Here is an 18,314-nt window from a genome sequence, read left to right as displayed (position 1 = left end):
ATCAATATTTGGTTTACTTAAGTGGTTGTAAACTATTTCAGAAATGTTTTTATACATTTAGCGTGGTCACTACACTGATTGATTGTGAGTTTTAATTTAGAACCCAAAAACGTTTTATAAAATAACTGAAATATATTCAGTAAATGTATTTAAATTATGGTATTTTATCAATAACATTAGTTTGTGTTATTGTGAATAGGAATCAGTATTAGAATATTTAATAACAATTAACCAAAAGAAGGGAAATATAATTTGGTAAATATAGGTTTGTTTTATTGCTGATAAATTAGAATCCATATAAGCTTTAACTAGTAGGTGAAACTATGAAAGTCTATTGAATTAAAACTATAATGTCTCTGCATTATATAATTAAGTGGAAGATAGAAAACAATTATATAAAAATATATGAACTGTTGATTGTGGTAAAATACCAGAATCCCAGTATATACTCTAAGCATTATTATTTTTCCACAATTATGGTTCAACCTAGAAACATGAAATGTTTTGGTTGGAAGTTTCGAGAAACTGGAGGGTTTGTGTGTTTGATTGAAATTAAGCATAAAGCTGCACAGTAGGCTGTGTCCTGCTCACCACAGGTATCAAACCAGGTTTCTACCATTGTGACACTACTGTGCCACCTAGGGGGAAAACTGGAGAGAGAAAAAATGTGTATATTGTTTATTACAGAAATATATATTTTGAACTTACCAAAGACTGTGTTAAAGCCATATGCAAATTTTTCTAAGGTATTTAACAGACTTTATAATGGTATACAGATGTTTGTCAAAAACTCAAGTTTTGACAATTTATATTTTACATAAAAATTCCAGGGCTATAATAAATTAATGCTTATTTAAAAAATGAAACTATATACGGGACTTGGTGAAATAATGAATTACACTCTGATTTTATTAATACTTAACTCTTAAAATAAAATTACTTATATTTATTACAGTGTTTTTGTTCTTTTCTGTTTGAGAAACATAAAATTGAATTGTTATTGTATTTTAGATGACATCTGTGGAGGTCTTGTGTTTCTGTTCGTAGAACATTTTGTACATAACAGAACTGCATGAAGTATTTAACATTCGTATATATTCATAGGTTTTAGTTTAGAAAACAGTGTCTAAAATAATGGATAAATCAGGCTACATAGTGACTCTCTAAATCTTTTAAAGGATTGGAAGTTTATGATGTTAGTTTAATCCATGTAGCAGGAAAGGATTTACACTTGTTTGTTATAAAGTATCTTTAAACATTTTTTTTTAGAGAGGAGCATCTGATTACTTAATTTTGTCCAAAGATTTAATTGAAGGTGATGGAACAGAATGTGATAAAGCAGGGATCGGTTATAGAGCATTTTTTTATCAAAACAGTCGTTGTGAAGTACCTCCTGAGACGTAAGTTGTACATCAAAGTTTGACAACAGATTGTTACAGAGTCTAATTCTGTAATCATATAGATATTACATCTGTTTTTACATAAGAAATTATACAATAATATAGATGCAGCAAAAGTGAACTTAGTACTGTAATGTTGAATGTTTGTATTGATTTCTAATATGTTATACAAATTAAGATGTGTTCTGAATAAGTTCAAAACTAATATATAACTTGACACGTTTTGTGAATCTTGTGAATATATAATATTTAAGTAGATTAACAGAAATTTAATGTCTTTTATTAAAATATTAGGTTAAAATGTCTGTTTATGGATACAACAGAAAGCTAATAAAAGTTTTTTTTTCAGATTTAAAAAATAGTTGCTTTTCAATTTCAGTTGCTTGAAAAATCAACCACTTGATCTCTGGAACAAAGATGATGTGAGTATGTGAAGATACACATTAGGTTATAGTAAATATGTTACAAACAACATAATAACTTTGTATTGAAGATGATATATGTAAAGTAAGACTTTAGCTAAAACTTTAACATAAGATATAATACAGTAACAGATATCTTCTGAACCACCTGGTCTCTGTAATGGAGATGATGTATGCCAAGCTACACTTTAGTGTAGGATAAAATATAGTAGTAGATATTTTATTTTAGATACAGTATCTTACCTCACATAATAACTTTTTTCAATGAATACTGCCCTCTTTTGAGGCAAATTTTCAAAACTTGCCACTAGTCTTTCACTTACAACTTATGCATGTCCACATGTTAATGATTACGTGGTAGTTTCCCATCAATAGGAGAGTAACACAACCTTTAACGTACCCAGCATCTTCTTCACATTTACACTTGTTAACCATTTTTCAATTGGCAGTACAGATATTCTTTTGTTTTGTGGCAACATTTGTTGATGTTATCCTTTATACCACAGACCTCGTTTTCTTTAATAATTCTTTAATTTTCACATTGTTAAAGTGTGAAAAGTTGCTTTTCCAACGTTTTTTCTTTTGCTTCAAGTTTGGAACTGTAACCATGCATTCACAGTTTCAGGTAGTTACAATTACTGTTGCTACAGGTTTCTCAACCACCACTACTAAGTTCAGTACTTAGTTATTGACCATGAACACGTTAACAATTATTCAATAAGAAATATCCATGTTCCTGCAACCTTCACCAACTCACAAGGAATATCCTGCCATGTCTGCTCCTGGGGTGTCTGACAGAGAGGACAAGAATTTGGACAGTCAATTCCCCCACCTGAATATGCTTTCATTTCAAGTGTGATATCAAGGGATTTATCCAAACCTTTGTGGCATTAGTTAATCAGGTTTATGCTGTCTTATCCTTATCTCCTGTGATTTTTAACTGATCCTTCTTGTTGAATAACCTATGGACTAATATTTCATGTTCCCTCCATCACCTGGTGTTTAATAACCTATGGACCAATATTTCATGTTCCCTCCATCACCTGGTATTTAATAACCTATGGACCAATATTTCATGTTCCCTCCATCACCTGGTATTTAATAACCTATGGACCAATATTTCATGTTCCCTCCATCACCTGGTATTTTGGGAATCAACTTTGGTTACTATGCTTCATCTGTCGTGTATGACTAAAGATCATAGTTATGCATTTCATAGATCTTTCTTACCTTATTTTGATTTCAAACATTTAGAATCTGTTGTTTTATTGTGGGGTTTGAGTTGTAATGAATCGGTGAAATTTTCACGAGGTCAATTTTCCTGTATCATACAGATATTTTCCACAGTTATCAATAATGGATAGATAATTGTCTCTTGAAAGGTTTTAAATCATGTCACAGTCTTCTGTTTAATACAATGGCACAACACTTATCTTTGACTTAGCTCTTCACAGATAGCTGGTGTGCTGTTGGGACCTTCTGGATTAGGTTATGGTTCTTTCTTAAGTTTATTTACTGGCTATTTCTGTGCACAACTTGTGCATGAAACCTTTTTATTTATGTGTAATGGTGTTTGGGAGCTTTTCCCAACTCATTGAAGGTCCAAGTTGAATTTGCTTATCTCTATAATTCTATATCCTTATTAGCTTCCCATTTATTCCAACTTCACCTGCTACTTCTGTGTTTCAACCCTCCCTACAACCCTTTGCAGTTCCCAGATTTTTGTTCTTTATCCATTTATGGTTGAGTTAGTACTAGAAGGCATTTTAAGTGTTAGTGAGTCAGTTAGTTTAATATATTTGTAAAACCACTGTTGTCACATAATCTCCCACCACGTGAACTGTAATACTATAATTAAAGTGGTATTCTAATGTAATAAACTGGATGATTTTAATACGTTAGTGAAACCACTGTTATCACATAACCTGCCACCACATGAACTGTAATACTATAATTAGTGTTTTAATGTAATAAACTGGATTATTTTTAGTGTTAGTGAAACCACTATTACCACGTAACCTGCCACCACGTGAATTGTAATACTGTAATAAAGTAGATTTCTAACATAACCTTCCACCAAGTGAACTGTAATACTATAATCACTGTACTAACATAACTTCCCACCATGTGAACTGTAACACTGTAATAAAGTGTTTTCAAACATAACCTCCCACCACCTGAACTGTAATACTGTATTTGTTTGTTTGTTTGAAATTTCTACAAAGCTACTCGAGGGCTATCTGTGCTAGCCGCCCCAGTTTAGCAGTGTAAGACTAGAGGGAAGGCAGCTAGTCATCACCACCCACCGCCAACTCTTGGGCTACTCTTTACCAACGAATAGTGGGATTGACCGTCACATTATACACCCCCCACGGCTGGGAGGGCAAGCATGTTTAGCTGACACGGACGCTAACTGACCCTCGATTACTTGAAGTCGCACGCCAGCCAGGCCATGCCGAAGCCATGTAATGCTGTAATCAATGTCCAAACATAATCTCCCACCATGCAAACTGTAATACTATTATTACAGTAGTGTTCTAACATAACCTCCCACCACATGAACTGTAATACTATAATTAAAGTAGTGTTCTAACATAACCTGCCACCATGTATGGTGTTCTTACATGACATGTCCTTGAAAATGGAAAAGTTGAAATTGTTTTCTTTGCTTCTCCAGATTTTTTTTCACACCACTCAGTGATTACAAATAGACCAGGATATTAGAGAGACACCTCATTCCCAAACGGAAGTTATTCTGTTGCTATAAACGTTTTATCCTGACATCAGTTGGTGCAACTGGAATGTATATATATATACATCATGTTTATCCTATTCATGTCATCATGTTCTTGATTTTTGCCTTCAGGAGTAGTTTATTATTTTATTGCCCTTCTCTTTGTTATAGCTGCAACTCCACATGTTTTCTCTTTGTTATATCTGCAGCTCTACACATGTTTTCTCTTTGTTATAACTGCAGCTCCACATGTTTTCTCTTTGTTATAGCTGCAGCTCACATGTTTTCTCTTTGTTATAAGCTGCAGCTCCACATGTTTTCTCTTTGTTATAACTGCAGCTCCACATGTTTTCTCTTTATTATAGCTGCAGCTCCACACGTTTTTCTCTTTGTTATAACTGCAGCTCCACGTGTTTTCTCTTTGTTATAGCTGTAGCTCCACATGTTTTCTCTTTGTTATAACTGCAGCTCCACATGTTTTCTCTTTGTTTTAACTGTGGCTCCGTCGTTTTCTTTGTTTATGGCTGCAGCTCCACATGTTTTCTCTTTGTTATAACTGCAGCTCCACATTTTCTCTTTGTTATAACTGTAGCTTTACATGTTTTCTCTTTGTTATAACTGTAGCTTTACATGTTTTCTCTTTGTTATAACTGCAGCTCCACGTTTTCTCTTTGTTATAACTGTGGCTCTACATGTTTCTCTTTGTTATAACTGCGGCTCCACATGTTTTCTCTTTTGTTATAGCTGCAGCTCCACGTTTTCTCTTTGTTATAGCTGCAGCTCCACATGTTTTCTCTTTGTTATAACTGCAGCTCCACATGTTTTCTCTTTGTTTTAACTGCTAGCTCCATCGTTTTCTTTGTTATAGCTGCAGCTCCACATGTTTTCTCTTTGTTATAACTGCAAGCTCCACATTTTCTCTTTGTTATAACTGTAGCTTTACATGTTTTCTCTTTGTTATAACTGCAGCTCCATCGTTTTCTCTTTGTTATAACTGTAGCTCTACATGTTTCTCTTTGTTATAACTGCAGCTCCACATGTTTTCTCTTTGTTATAGCTGCAGCTCCACGTTTTCTCTTTGTTATAGCTGCAGCTCCACATGTTTTCTCTTTGTTATAACTGCAGTCCACATGATTTCTCTTTGTTTTAACTGTAGCTCCATCGTTTTCTCTGTTATAGCTGCAGCTCCACATGTTTTCTCTTTGTTACAACTGCAGCTCCATCGTTTTCTCTTTGTTATAACTGTAGCTTTACATGTTTTCTCTTTGTTATAACTGCAGCTCCATCGTTTTCTCTTTGTTATAACTGTAGCTCTACATGTTTCTCTTTGTTATAACTGCAGCTCCACATGTTTTCTCTTTGTTATAGCTGCAATCCACGTTTTCTCTTTGTTATATTGCTGCAGTCACATGTTTTCTCTTTTGTTACAACTGCAGCTCCACATGTTTTCTCTTTGTTTTAACTGTAGCTCCACGTTTTCTCTGTTATAGCTGCAGCTCCACATGTTTTCTCTTTGTTATTAACTGCTGCTCCATCGTTTTCTCTTTGTTATAACTGTGGCTTTACATGTTTTTCTCTCTTGTTATAACTGCAGTCTCCACGTTTTCTCTTTGTTATAACTGTAGCTCTACATGTTTCTCTTTTGTTATAACTGCAGCTCCACGTTTTCTCTTTGTTATAGCTGCAGCTCACATGTTTTCTCTTTGTTATAGCTGCAGCTCCACATGTTTTCTCTTTGTTTATAACTGCAGGCTCCTGACGCTTTCTCTGTTATAGCTGCAGCTCCACGTTTTCTCTTTGTTATGGCTGCAGATCATCGTTTTCTCTTTGTTATAGCTGTAGCTCCACGTTTTCTCTGTTATAGCTGCAGCTCCACATCGTTTTTTTTTTGTTATAACCTCAATCACCGCGTTTTCTCTTTATTATGGCTGCAGCTCCACATCGTTTTCTCTTTATTATAGCTGTAGCTCACACGTTTTCTCTTTTGTTACACTGCAGCTCCATCGTTTTTCTTTCTTTGTTACAACTTCAGATCTCATCGTTTTCTCTTTGTTATAGCTGTGAGCCATCCACGTTTTTCTTTTTGTTATAACTGCAGCTTCATCTTTCTCTTTGTTATAACTGTGGTCTCATCGTTTTCTCTCTTAGTTATAACTGCAGCTCTTAACATGTTTTCTCTTAGTTATAACTGTAGCTCCACATGTTTTCTCTTTGTTATGGCTGTAGCTCCATGTTTTCTCTTTGTTATAGCTGTAGTTCCTATGTGTTTTCTTTCTTTTGTTATAGCTGCAGTCCATCGTTTTCCCTTTGTTATGGCTATGGCTCCACCCATTGTTTTCTCTCTTGTTATAGCTGCAGCTCCACATCGTTTTCTCTTTGTTATAACTGCAGCTCTCACAGGTTTTCTCTTTGTTATAGCTGCAGCTCCACATGTTTTCTCTTTGTTATAACTGCAGCTCCACATATTTTCTCTTCTTGTTATAAGTGCAGCTCCACATGTTTTCTCTTTGTTATAAGTGCAGCTCCACATGCTTTCTCTTTGTTATAACTGCAGCTTCACATGTTTTTTGCCAAAAAAGCCATCTTTGATTTTATCATTTTCTTGGATGAATAGCTTATTCTGACCATTTCATAAAATTAGTCTATTAGATACAGCTGCTTTTTTGTTTCAAACTAACTACATTTCTTGCATAAATCATCCTGATCTACTAAATCCTGTTTTGTACAAACCCAGTATTTAGCACAGTATAGCCCAAGGAACACTTCAGTCCGTTGGAAGGATTAGGAAGCCATTTAGTCTTATATATAAACTCTTTCTTTTTTTCCAGATTTATGCCAAAGATAACTTTCTCTTTTTTTATTGATGATGGTTTAATTTACAAATTTCATCTGGGCACACTCTCAGGTAACATCTTCAACATTTTCCCACCTTATCCTGTCCATCAGATCAAGAACAACTACTCCCTATACATTGTCTCACAGCTACAATCAAGATGGAGGAATGGTACAATTTAAAACTGTATTTAATGTTCCCCTTGTATTGTCCCAGAGTTATGAAGCTCATTCTTGAGTCTTTACACATTTTGTGTCAACTCAACAAGTCAGTTTTGTGTCTTTTCCATTCTTTCCAGATGAAGGTGGTTTTAATTTTAATTCAGAAGTGTGTCCAATTCATAGTTACTACTATTGGTATTCTCTTCTGAAAATCTTCCAGTACAGGACAGTACAGTGACCATGAATGCCTCTTACTTCACCACATGGGGCAACACTTGAGAATGTGTGTGGCTGCATATACATGCATACCATGGCTCTTCCATTATATATTATTTAAAGGGTGTTTAGGATAGCAGTGTACCCTGCTATAATTAGCATTTTTCATTTCTAGTGTCATTTATATCCAAATTATTATTAGGCTCGTCTGTTTCAGTCCATTGATTTTTACTCTGGTTCTGGATTATTGTTGTCCACTTCTTTTATTTATTCTTGTCTAGTACTGAGAAGTCCAACTTATGGTGAACTGTCGTGACTCTCTCTGTTGATAGGTTTAGTATTCCATAGATAAGTCTACCTGGTTTTAATTTTACATTTTTAGAATTAAAGTTAAATTGAAATAGATACTTACCCTGAAATACATTCACACCTCTCAACAATTGGTAGATAGGTGATTTTATGTCAGGCCTGCAACAAAGAAATCTGGGTTATGGTAAGAAAGTAGAGATTTTATACATTATTTTGTCACAAGAAACAACTTTTTATCACAACTGTTCTTTGATGTGTATGTGTATATTTACTATTCATGTTTTGAGAATAAGAACATTACAAACTTTGAATTGTGCAAATTTGTTTTAAAAGTGAAATTGAAAGACAAATGTTGTAATGATAATAATCAGATTGATACTTGTAACTTTATTGTTTGGATTCAAGACATGATTTTAGTTCAAACTACAGCTATTTTGCAAGAGGTTTCAGTATTGTGTTGACTTAATAAGGAAGTAAACCACTGTGTAACATGCAAACAATAATGTTATTTAAATGTTGCAAATTAATATAATTATTGAAATTATTAAGAAATGTGTTTTAAAATTTTGACTACTTCAGATATTTTCATGCAAAAGTTGTTTTATATACTTAATGATTTATGTAACAGAAGAAACTTAAAGCTGGGAAGAATGGTTCATTCTTGCTTCGGTTTTATGGTACACCCCACAGAGATTCAATCCTGATAAACAAAACTACTGGTCAACACTGGCTAGCTCTAGAGTATACTTACCGCCACCTCACTATTGTTCATGTTGAAATTGATGCAAGGAACATAACAGTTTTACAGAAGGGGTAGGGTCAGTTTTCTGACACAATAGTATTAGTGTTTACATTTCTAAATCTCCATCATGTGAGTGACATAAAATAATTGGAGATAACAAAGTAAATTAACTATTATATACAAAATTATTAGATGGATTCCAGAAGTGTATGTTCAAAATAAGCTATTAGTAAAGTAAAATCTTTTTATTTCTCAATACTGTAGTTCGCTAAATCTTGGTGTCCAGTTTAAAAATTGTTCAATATTATATTTATTCTTCATGTAATTATTAGATCTTTCATTAGATACTTAAGCCTGAGTTTAGGATAAATCATATTTACAGAAAACTAACGTATATTAATACTTGTTAGAGTTGTTTATGTATTATATAGATGAAAGTATTCTACACATTCTGTAGAATCAGAAGTTTAAAACTTTGTAGAAACTATAACTAACTCTATGTTTCAGTTATTTTGCACAGTTGATTGCCATAGTGACTTTGAGTACAGCTGGTATAAGTCAGATACATGTGCATGTTCTAAACACTGGCTTGGTTGAGGCTCGTTTCACTGCTAAAGCTGTCCAGTGTAGTGAGGGAGTGTCTGACAGCTCAGAAGTTTCAGTGTTTATTCCTCCTCAGAGTAAGAAAGTATTATTATTGTTTGTTCAGCTTGGATCAATGGATATTAATGACAACATTGTTTGCACAGGTGAGTAGCAAAGTATTTTTTAAAGATAGTGATCCATATGCTCCATTCTTAAATTTTTGCATGTAGTAATATAAACTTGTGATCAAAGTTGTAAACCTAAATAAAGCTAAAAATCAACTCGGTAATGAGTACAAGTTACTTATAAAGATTATAATGCATTGTTTTAATCGTTGGGAACACTTTATTTATTTTAGTTACTTAAATTATTATGAAATTTGTTTTAAAAGTTTGTTTTCTTAAACAGAAATTTTTATTCTCATAAAGTTGGGTATTCTAAAAAACTCAGTTCAAAAGGGCTTTATACTGTTCAAAATGGTATTTTACACTACTTAAAAGACTTATGACCAAAATAATAAGGAAGTAGATGAAGAAAACAATTGTATGAAAGGATTTTCAAGGACAAAAGAAATCCTCTTCTGGATATTGGACTTTCAATAATGCTACAAAGGTCTGTGATTTCTATCTAATTGCATCTGATAACTCTGGAAGAAGAACTACCAATGTCTGTTGTACACGGGAAGGCTGCTTGTGCTCTTTCCTTGAGGATAAACCTCAGTGCCAGGAAAACACAAACAAGTAAAGATTGTACATGATTGAGCATTTGAAGACTGAGACTGAATGGACCACTCTGAATAGTATTCCTAGACATTTTTTAGGTAGAGTACCATCCAACTTCAACTTTGTTTAAAACCAACCAAGATTATCAAGGTAATACTCGAGATGCCACTGATGGAAAATGTCTACCAACAGAAACTGTTTCATCAACAGGTTAGATAGTAACCATCAAATAGGCTATGGAGCAGTGGTGAGCTTCTCTAAGTGGATTACAGAAGAGTGGGATAATGCAGAGCTAATATATAAATTGCAGATAGCTACTTACTCCTTTAACACTCTGGACCAAGGATTATCTACCCTTATAACAATCAAAGTCCATGAATATAGCTATAATGTTGTAGCCTTGACCAAGTAGTGGCCAAGAGATTGTAACATCAAGGAAACCTTGGTCAGGTGGTGATCAGTAGATCCTGACATCAAGGAAATGTTGGTCAGGTGGGGTCCAAAAGGCCATGAAAGGAATGTTCAAGCTGTGATATGAGTAAGACAAACATATAACTACACTTACATTCAAGAGTGCAGCAAATAAAGGTTTGAAGTGTGTCAGGCATGGAATGGTTGATCTACAGAGCAATGTCTGACCTGAGTCTGGCTCTAGTCTCCATCAAACCCTTGAATCAGGTAGCAATTTTAGGATGGTAAACATTGTTTAATTGTGTTGAATGTTCAACCCAGTTTATCACTGAGCTATTCCTTGACTTGAGTACAAGACTCAAAGAGAAATACCATAAAGAGCATGTGTGTGCCTACATGGATCAACAGTACCCATTTACACCTCATTGGCCAGTCTGTGGAAGGGCTACCCACTGAAAGAATGTAGTCCTACGTAGGTATGAGAGATATTCTCACCTTTGTTGAGGCTGTTTCTGTAGCAATATGGCATGAAGCTGTAACTTAAAACAAGTTGCAAGACAGGAAATCAGCTTGCAGTGGTCACACCTTAAACAGACCACTTTTCTTGGGCAACCATATTATGCCAATCTCAAGCATGTTGAAGTTTTAACACCATCCACACATCCCAGCACTGTGAGACAACCACACTTGTATCCAGTAAATAGATAGGACTTTCCTGATCCTCTTATTGCCTGTGCCAATGATGCCTGTATATGTGCATCAGCTCGGAAAGGATGATCGAAATGTTTGCTTTACCTGTGCTGTGTTGGGTAACATTTAAGTGATTTACCAATAAGCAAGGTAGACAAGACTATTGATTTTGAGTGACAGCTCAGCAGAAAAGCCAACATATTAGATGGTAAAGTAGTTATAGTTCAAGGAAACTAACAGCTCAAGTTGCATCTGGCAACTGACTAGGGTGGCTGTGATCACAGCTTGCACAAATATGTTTGTTGGCCAGCTCAACTCTCTTGTGATAAGTGAGTCTTGCATGCATTTCAAGAGTATAAGGGCAAGAGGTAGAATTCTAATTGATAAATGAGTAGTCTGAACACTGATAGATCTAGTGGTTTATCATGACTCTGAATTAAATACTTTGTGAAATGCAAGCAAATTAGATATAAATGAAGATGTGGCTCTTCTACTGTAAAGGTGTCAACCATTACGATTTGAGTGTAATCATTACAATTTTAGTGTATACATTATGACTATATGCTCATACAGACAAATATTACAACTTGTTGCAACTCCTAAATTATTATATAGGCCTATACAATAAAGTGAAAGGGCTTGAAAGGGATGAAAAGTTCTTGTGAGATACAAATAAATTTTGATAATAAATAAAGACATAGTCCAAATGGCTACTTGCAATAATCATGTTTGTGCTTGAAATAATGAAAATATTTGTATCTCTGATGTCTACAAATAGTTTGAGTGCAGTGCTTCTCCATACTGGGTACGTGGGGAATCCATAGTTATGTTATCAGTGCTTGTCAGTCAATCAGCACTCGCTTAGATGGATATTTCTCGATTTCTAAGCGGCATAGAAACACCAATGTGATCGTTTATAAGACAGAAAAAAAAAGAGGCCTCATTCACCAGATTGTCTTGTTTCTGGCAAATCTATGTATGTATGTATGTTTTTCTTGCAGCAAAGCCACATCGGACTATCTGCTGAGCCCACCAAGGGGAATCAAACCCCTGATTTTAGCATTGCAAGTCCGTCGACTTACTGCTGTACTAGCGGGAGGGCTGGCAAATCTACAAGGACTAAAAGTGTGAATCAAAATTTAGGAAAGAATATAGTGCAAAATATCCAGACATTGCATCAAAAGTCAGTGACAATCATGCGTTTTGTACAGTTTGTCACATCGATTTTTCTGTGGTGCATAGGAATAAACGATTGTTCCAGACATATAAAATTGGCATCTCACCAACAAAAGGCTGTGGCAAAGACAAAAACTATGCAGATAACGACATTTATGAGTAAGAATTCAGAATATAAAACCATAAATGCAGAAGTGATTTTCACACAATTCGTCATTGCTCATAATTTACCCCTAGCTGTAGCTTATCATGCAGGACATCTATTCAGAAAAATGTTCCCAGGCTCTGATATAGCAAAAAATATGGCTGTGCTAGAACCAAAACTACAGCCATTGTACAAATGTTGAGTTATGAAGATGACAAAATGATTTCAAGTATACTTACTAACAGTGTTTACAGTTTAGCCACAGATGGATCCACAGACATGGATTACTCAAAACTGTATCCAGTGGTTGAACGATATCTGTACGGGCTCTGTCTATAATCATTACACTCAGTCATTTGAAATAGTTGGCATCTCTGCAGTACTGTATTTTTGATGCATTGGTCACTGGACAAATGTAGTCATTGGTATTTCTGAGATGAAACTTATCATTCAGTTCTATCTGCCAATCAAAGTTCATGGGAAAGTTGTCCATTGATGGTCATATTGAACACAGGAACGGTGGACTACATGAATGTATGTGAGAGAGTTGTCCGTTGCTGGTCAGACTGAACACAGAATAATGGACCTGATAGAGTATGTTGAGAGAAGTCATAGTACCTCCCAAGTACAAAACTGGTATTCTTGAGTGAAGTCTAGTGCATTGGTGCTGTGATAATACCCAGCTTTTGTTCAGGCTGTATAAGGAAAAGAGAAACCTTGTTGTTTTACAGTTATGGATAATAGGTTGTTTAGGTTTTTGCTGCATGGTGGGTGAAGTGATTGGACTGGAGGTAATGGTAGGTTTGTGTCTATTGTGCCTCATTTGTAACTAACACATGGTTACCAACATGTAACTAATACATGGTTACCAACATATATGATGTCTGTAGCTGAGGCTTTTGTAAGCAGTCTAGACTCAGAGCACCAACAACTCAGACACTTGTTGGCTAAATATGCTAACGTATTTGTGGAACCTGATGGCTGACTGGATGAAACAACCATTACATAGATACAGGTGATGCATGCCCATCTGAACACTCCTGGAAATATGGGAAAGTAGCCACCACCAAATTATAGCAAATGCTATAGGAAAGGAAAGAGTTGTAGGTGGTCCACACTTGTGAATTTCAAGAAGAAAGTAGCTATGATGAATGTGGTACAACTTGAATCGATGTCTTTTCATTATTATGAATAGATGAATGTTTGGATTTATTTTAAGCAGCACATTAATTCACCACATTTAACCTGGATACTGGCAAATTGAGCTTGGAGTCAAGAGCCAACCTGAAACTGTTTTCAACATGACAGATTAGTTTCATGTTATACTTTTCTATGTTTGTAACCTGCTTTTAACTTTGGAGAAGCTAACAAAGCTCACACTGAAGAGACTTGGTGATTGGTTGCACATTTGATCTGGGATTGTAAACCTGAAAATGGTATTCCAACAGTTATAGAAGGCAGATTTAAAACCAGAGGTGTTTGTATCTGAAGATGACAAATCTTGTTGAATCATCGTCAATTTATAACAGTTTTTCATTATGCAGTCAAGCTGCCATTTAGAAAAGATTGCTACTGAAGTAAGCACATTTTGATAGTTGTTGAAGGGGAGATGTTGTGGTTCAAATGACGTTATTTGTCATGGTACAACAAAGTCATGCATGAGTATGATACTGACATGAAACAGAATATACATATATACAGAGAGAGTGTATTAATACAGAACAGTCATGTAAAATGAAACAAAATCAAAAGGAAGAACTGCATTAAAATGACAAATCAAACATCTGATAATGATTATAAATAAAAGTAAGCCCAAACAAAATAAAAAAACTGTACAAATCAAAAGGGTTACCAGGGTACAGGCTATAATGTGGGATATTAAATTTACCCTAGTTTTTGGAGGTGAAGTAGGTTTGGTTTGGTTTTGAATTTCTCACAAAGCTACTCGAGGGCTATCTGCACTAGCCATCCCTAATTTAGCAGTGTAAGACTAGAGGGAAGGCAGTTAGGCATTACCACCCACTGTCAACTCTTGGACTACACTTTTACCAACAAATACTACCCCTATGGCTGAAAGGGTGAGCATGTTCGGTGTGACAGGGATTCGAACCCGCGACCCTCAGATTACAGTAGAGAGCCTTAATCATCTGGCCACGCTGGGCCAAGAGGTGAAGTAGGACTTGCATATTGGTGGGGACAGACCATCTATTAGTCTTAACTTTCATTCACCAGTCTCACATGGAGAAATTCATATATAATAATAAAAGAAACAGAGGTTAGGAGAGTGAGATGTGGGTGCTCAAGCCCACAAGGTCCCAGATCTATGTCACCCTTCACTGCCTGCACAGCAGTTGGTGACTGCTCTCAAAGTAAGGAAGAAGTAATAATAGTAAAATACTACCACTTGGGGGTAAGTAAGTTTGCATTTCAGACCCCATTATGGTGGTAAAGCACTAATTAGTATACCAGTAGATAAATTATACTAGTATAAAGGGTCCCAACCAATTATCTAAACTAACTACGATAACTCCCAATTACAATCCATTACATCTACTGTAACTACCAGTTCTCAGACTGTAAACAAGCCTTTATATGTGATAATGTGTGCATTGTTATAAAATAGTTTCAACTTGTTTAACTTATCCTGTTAACAACTAAATGTACTTAACAGGAACCTTCAGTAAAATTTTCTTAATTTTTGCTTTTTACATTTATTTGATATATTCTTATAATTTCCACAGAATATTTTGATAATTTTATTCAGTTTCTTTATTATATCCATTAAATATTACTTTTAGCATCAGTATTTCAATATAATGTTTATAATAGAAGGATATGATACATTACTATTAACACAGTGTAAACCATATACTGGAAAATAAAATATTTTTTTTTGATGAAACTTTGCAGAATGGACATAACTGCCTGTTGTGGACACACGAATGTAGAGGATGATGTTTCAAAGTCTTCCGCCTTTGTCTTCAAGGTGGACGACTTTCTAAACATCATCCTCCACACTAGTGTCTTCACAACAGGCAGTTGCCATCTCTGCAAAGTTTCATCATGAATACTCTGCCTAAACAATCTATCAAAGAATATTTTCTTTTATCAAAATATATTTATATGGATATCATTTTCAGTTATTTTAATTTATAATTCTAAACTATGTGCCTCTAGATTAGAAAGTATAGTATTTTCTGTTTCTAATTCTAGTGTGTAAATAGTTTTAATAACATTACTTATCTCAGAATTTTTATACTAATTAAGTCATCTATATATCTGTAGGTAAAAGCAGAAATGTCTGGGTTTAAGTAGTTTTCAGTAAACCTATTCTGATAATAAAATAAAGGTATAAATTTATAAAACAAGTGGAATAGATAGGTCCCATTGAAACTCCTATCACTTGTTTAAATACCTGGTCATTTTTATATGATAACATGTTATTAATGTGAGGGTTTTAAAAGTAGTTAAAACTATTTAATGTTATATTTTATCAGTTTCAAATTCCTTACGTAGCCTAGTTGGGGAACTGTAAAAAACAAGTCTAGTACCAGAGAGTTGTTCAGGTGCAAAGAATATGGATAGCTACACCTGCTTAGTACTTTAAGAAAAGAAATATGTGCTAAGAATTTCACATATTACAGTTACAGTGCAAAATGAGCAAAGTTTGTAGTGTAGCACCCATGAATGTAACAGAACATCCCAACAGAGACTAAAGATACTTTCTGGTGGATAAGCTATGATAACATTGTGTGCCTCTGGTAATATTAGACCAACTAGTTTATGAGATGCTCAGAAAGCAGTGTTTAAATTATAAATTACACTGTATTTCAACTGATTAGTAAGTATAACTTTGCTGGGTACTAGTGGTTATAGTGGAGTTATTACTGAAAAATAACCATCACAGTCTTTTTCAAAATTTATTAATGTTGTTCTTTGTGGTTTCTTACATAATAAATCATCTTTTTAATACACTTAAACAGTGATATATTCTGTAAGCACACCACTGGTGACAGTTATATGTACATGTGTGTAGAAAATGTCAGAAGGAAAAAGCCATTTATAAATTATCAATAAGTGTTCACTACTGTACAACATTTATATTCCTACTATTGAATAACAGATTATCTGTTTCTGGATCAGGGCTAGTTCTGAATTATGTTGTATTGTTTGACTGACTTACCAATTATTATTCAGTTTTCTAATGTTAATGTAATAAAATCTGACATCTCAGTGAAGCTTAGAAGTGAAAATGTGGAACGTGGCTGAAAGACAAGCTGTTTTGAAACCTAAGGACCGTTGTGTTTGTTTCATGCATTGCAAGTGTACAGTATGTATTTTATTTACCTTTCATTAGAAATATTTCTATTTTAACTTCAAATGATGTAAAAAGTGTGACAGTTAATGAAATGTAGCATTGTGTCATGTAATAGCTCAAAGTTCCTATAAAGCATAGCAAGAAAAATACTGAATTTAATATACATTTACCAAACTCTGTACAATTATTGACAGTTTAAATTTTTCCTTTCTTAAGCAGATCCATTCAAAATATCATAAAAGATTGAAAATATTAACTTTAAAATATTTGGTATTTCGGGCTGGAAAGCTGTAAAAAAAAACACCTCTTGAGGATGCTGATGGTAACTTTCTTGTTATTGGAATATCTTTTATAAATGAGTCTAAAGAATTTATTTCTTTACATAATTAGACTTGATAGTTGAGGATGTTGAGTGGTAACTTTCTTGTTATTGGAATATCTTTTATAAATGAGTCTAAAGAATTTCTTTCTTTACATAATTAGACTTGATAGTTGAGGATGTTAGTGTAGTTTCTTTCTTTTGTTATTGGAATATCTTTTATAAAATGAGTCTAAAGAATTTATTTCTTCACATAATTAGACTTGATAGTTGAGGATGTTAGTGCTAACTTTCTTGTTATTGGAATATCTTTTATAAATGAGTCTAAAGAATTTATTTCTTCACATAATTAGACTTGATAGTTGAGGATGTTAGTGGTAACTCTTTTGTTATTGGAATAGCTTTTATAACTGATGTAAGGGGACCAAAGTTTTCAATGAAAATCGTTACATAGTTAGGCTTGCAGTTGAAGATGGTAACTTATTTATTGAGAATTATTAATATGAATTAGTGGTGAAAAACTGCTCTGTCATTTAATATGTTGATGCATCATAAACGACTTACTCTCATGAGAAGAATATTCATTTATAAGTAACTGTTTACTAGAATATGTTATTCTTTCTTGATATAGAATATTTAACAGCATGGTCTGGTATTGTACATTTTTGAACAGGTAACAAACATTAATTTCGAAGCAAGTCATGTTTAACAGTTATGTATTGTTTCTTGAAAATGTTTATTTCTGAATTATTTACCTCTTGATTGTATATAAGTTATTGTTCACCTTTAATATAAGTTTACTGCATAGTTCATAATTTTGTGAATTGTTAACATAAGAATAAATCATTAACTTATGGATTGATTTAATAGCATGTTTAGTGTCATGATTTTTTGAGTAGTCAAATAATGTTTCTTGTTTTCAGTGCATAAAAGACAGTTTATCTTGCAAACTTATCAAACTAGAAGATTACCATAAAGCTGGTTTTCGTGGTTCTTTGCCTGTTCTACATACATTGAAATATCACCACAACTTCACCATCCTTTTCATCATCATTGTTATCAATATTCTATTCTTAATCATCGGTAAGGCTTTCTTTACCTTTGTTATAGAAAATATTATGATAGATTAAA

The 18,314-nt window shown here is 34.0% G+C and overlaps 1 protein-coding gene across 1 annotated transcript in view; it reads left to right on the top strand.

Annotated features, from left to right (window-relative positions):
- The window catches only part of LOC143227556 (uncharacterized), a 52,842-nt gene extending 39,726 nt beyond the window's left edge, over nt 1-13,116 (top strand). The window contains exons 6-10 of the mRNA XM_076458988.1: nt 1,270-1,400; nt 1,780-1,822; nt 8,704-8,888; nt 9,325-9,566; nt 13,001-13,116. Coding sequence (XP_076315103.1) covers nt 1,270-1,400; nt 1,780-1,822; nt 8,704-8,888; nt 9,325-9,566; nt 13,001-13,116 — 717 coding nt within the window. The remainder of the gene's footprint in view (nt 1-1,269; nt 1,401-1,779; nt 1,823-8,703; nt 8,889-9,324; nt 9,567-13,000) is intronic.
- Nucleotides 13,117-18,314: the final 5,198 nt, after the last annotated feature.

The sequence above is a fragment of the Tachypleus tridentatus genome, chromosome 9, assembly GCF_004210375.1.
Source record: "Tachypleus tridentatus isolate NWPU-2018 chromosome 9, ASM421037v1, whole genome shotgun sequence".
In the NCBI taxonomy this organism is placed as follows: domain Eukaryota; kingdom Metazoa; phylum Arthropoda; class Merostomata; order Xiphosura; family Limulidae; genus Tachypleus; species Tachypleus tridentatus.
Note: the sequence above shows the minus strand (reverse complement) of the source record. Positions and strands in the feature narration are given on the sequence as shown.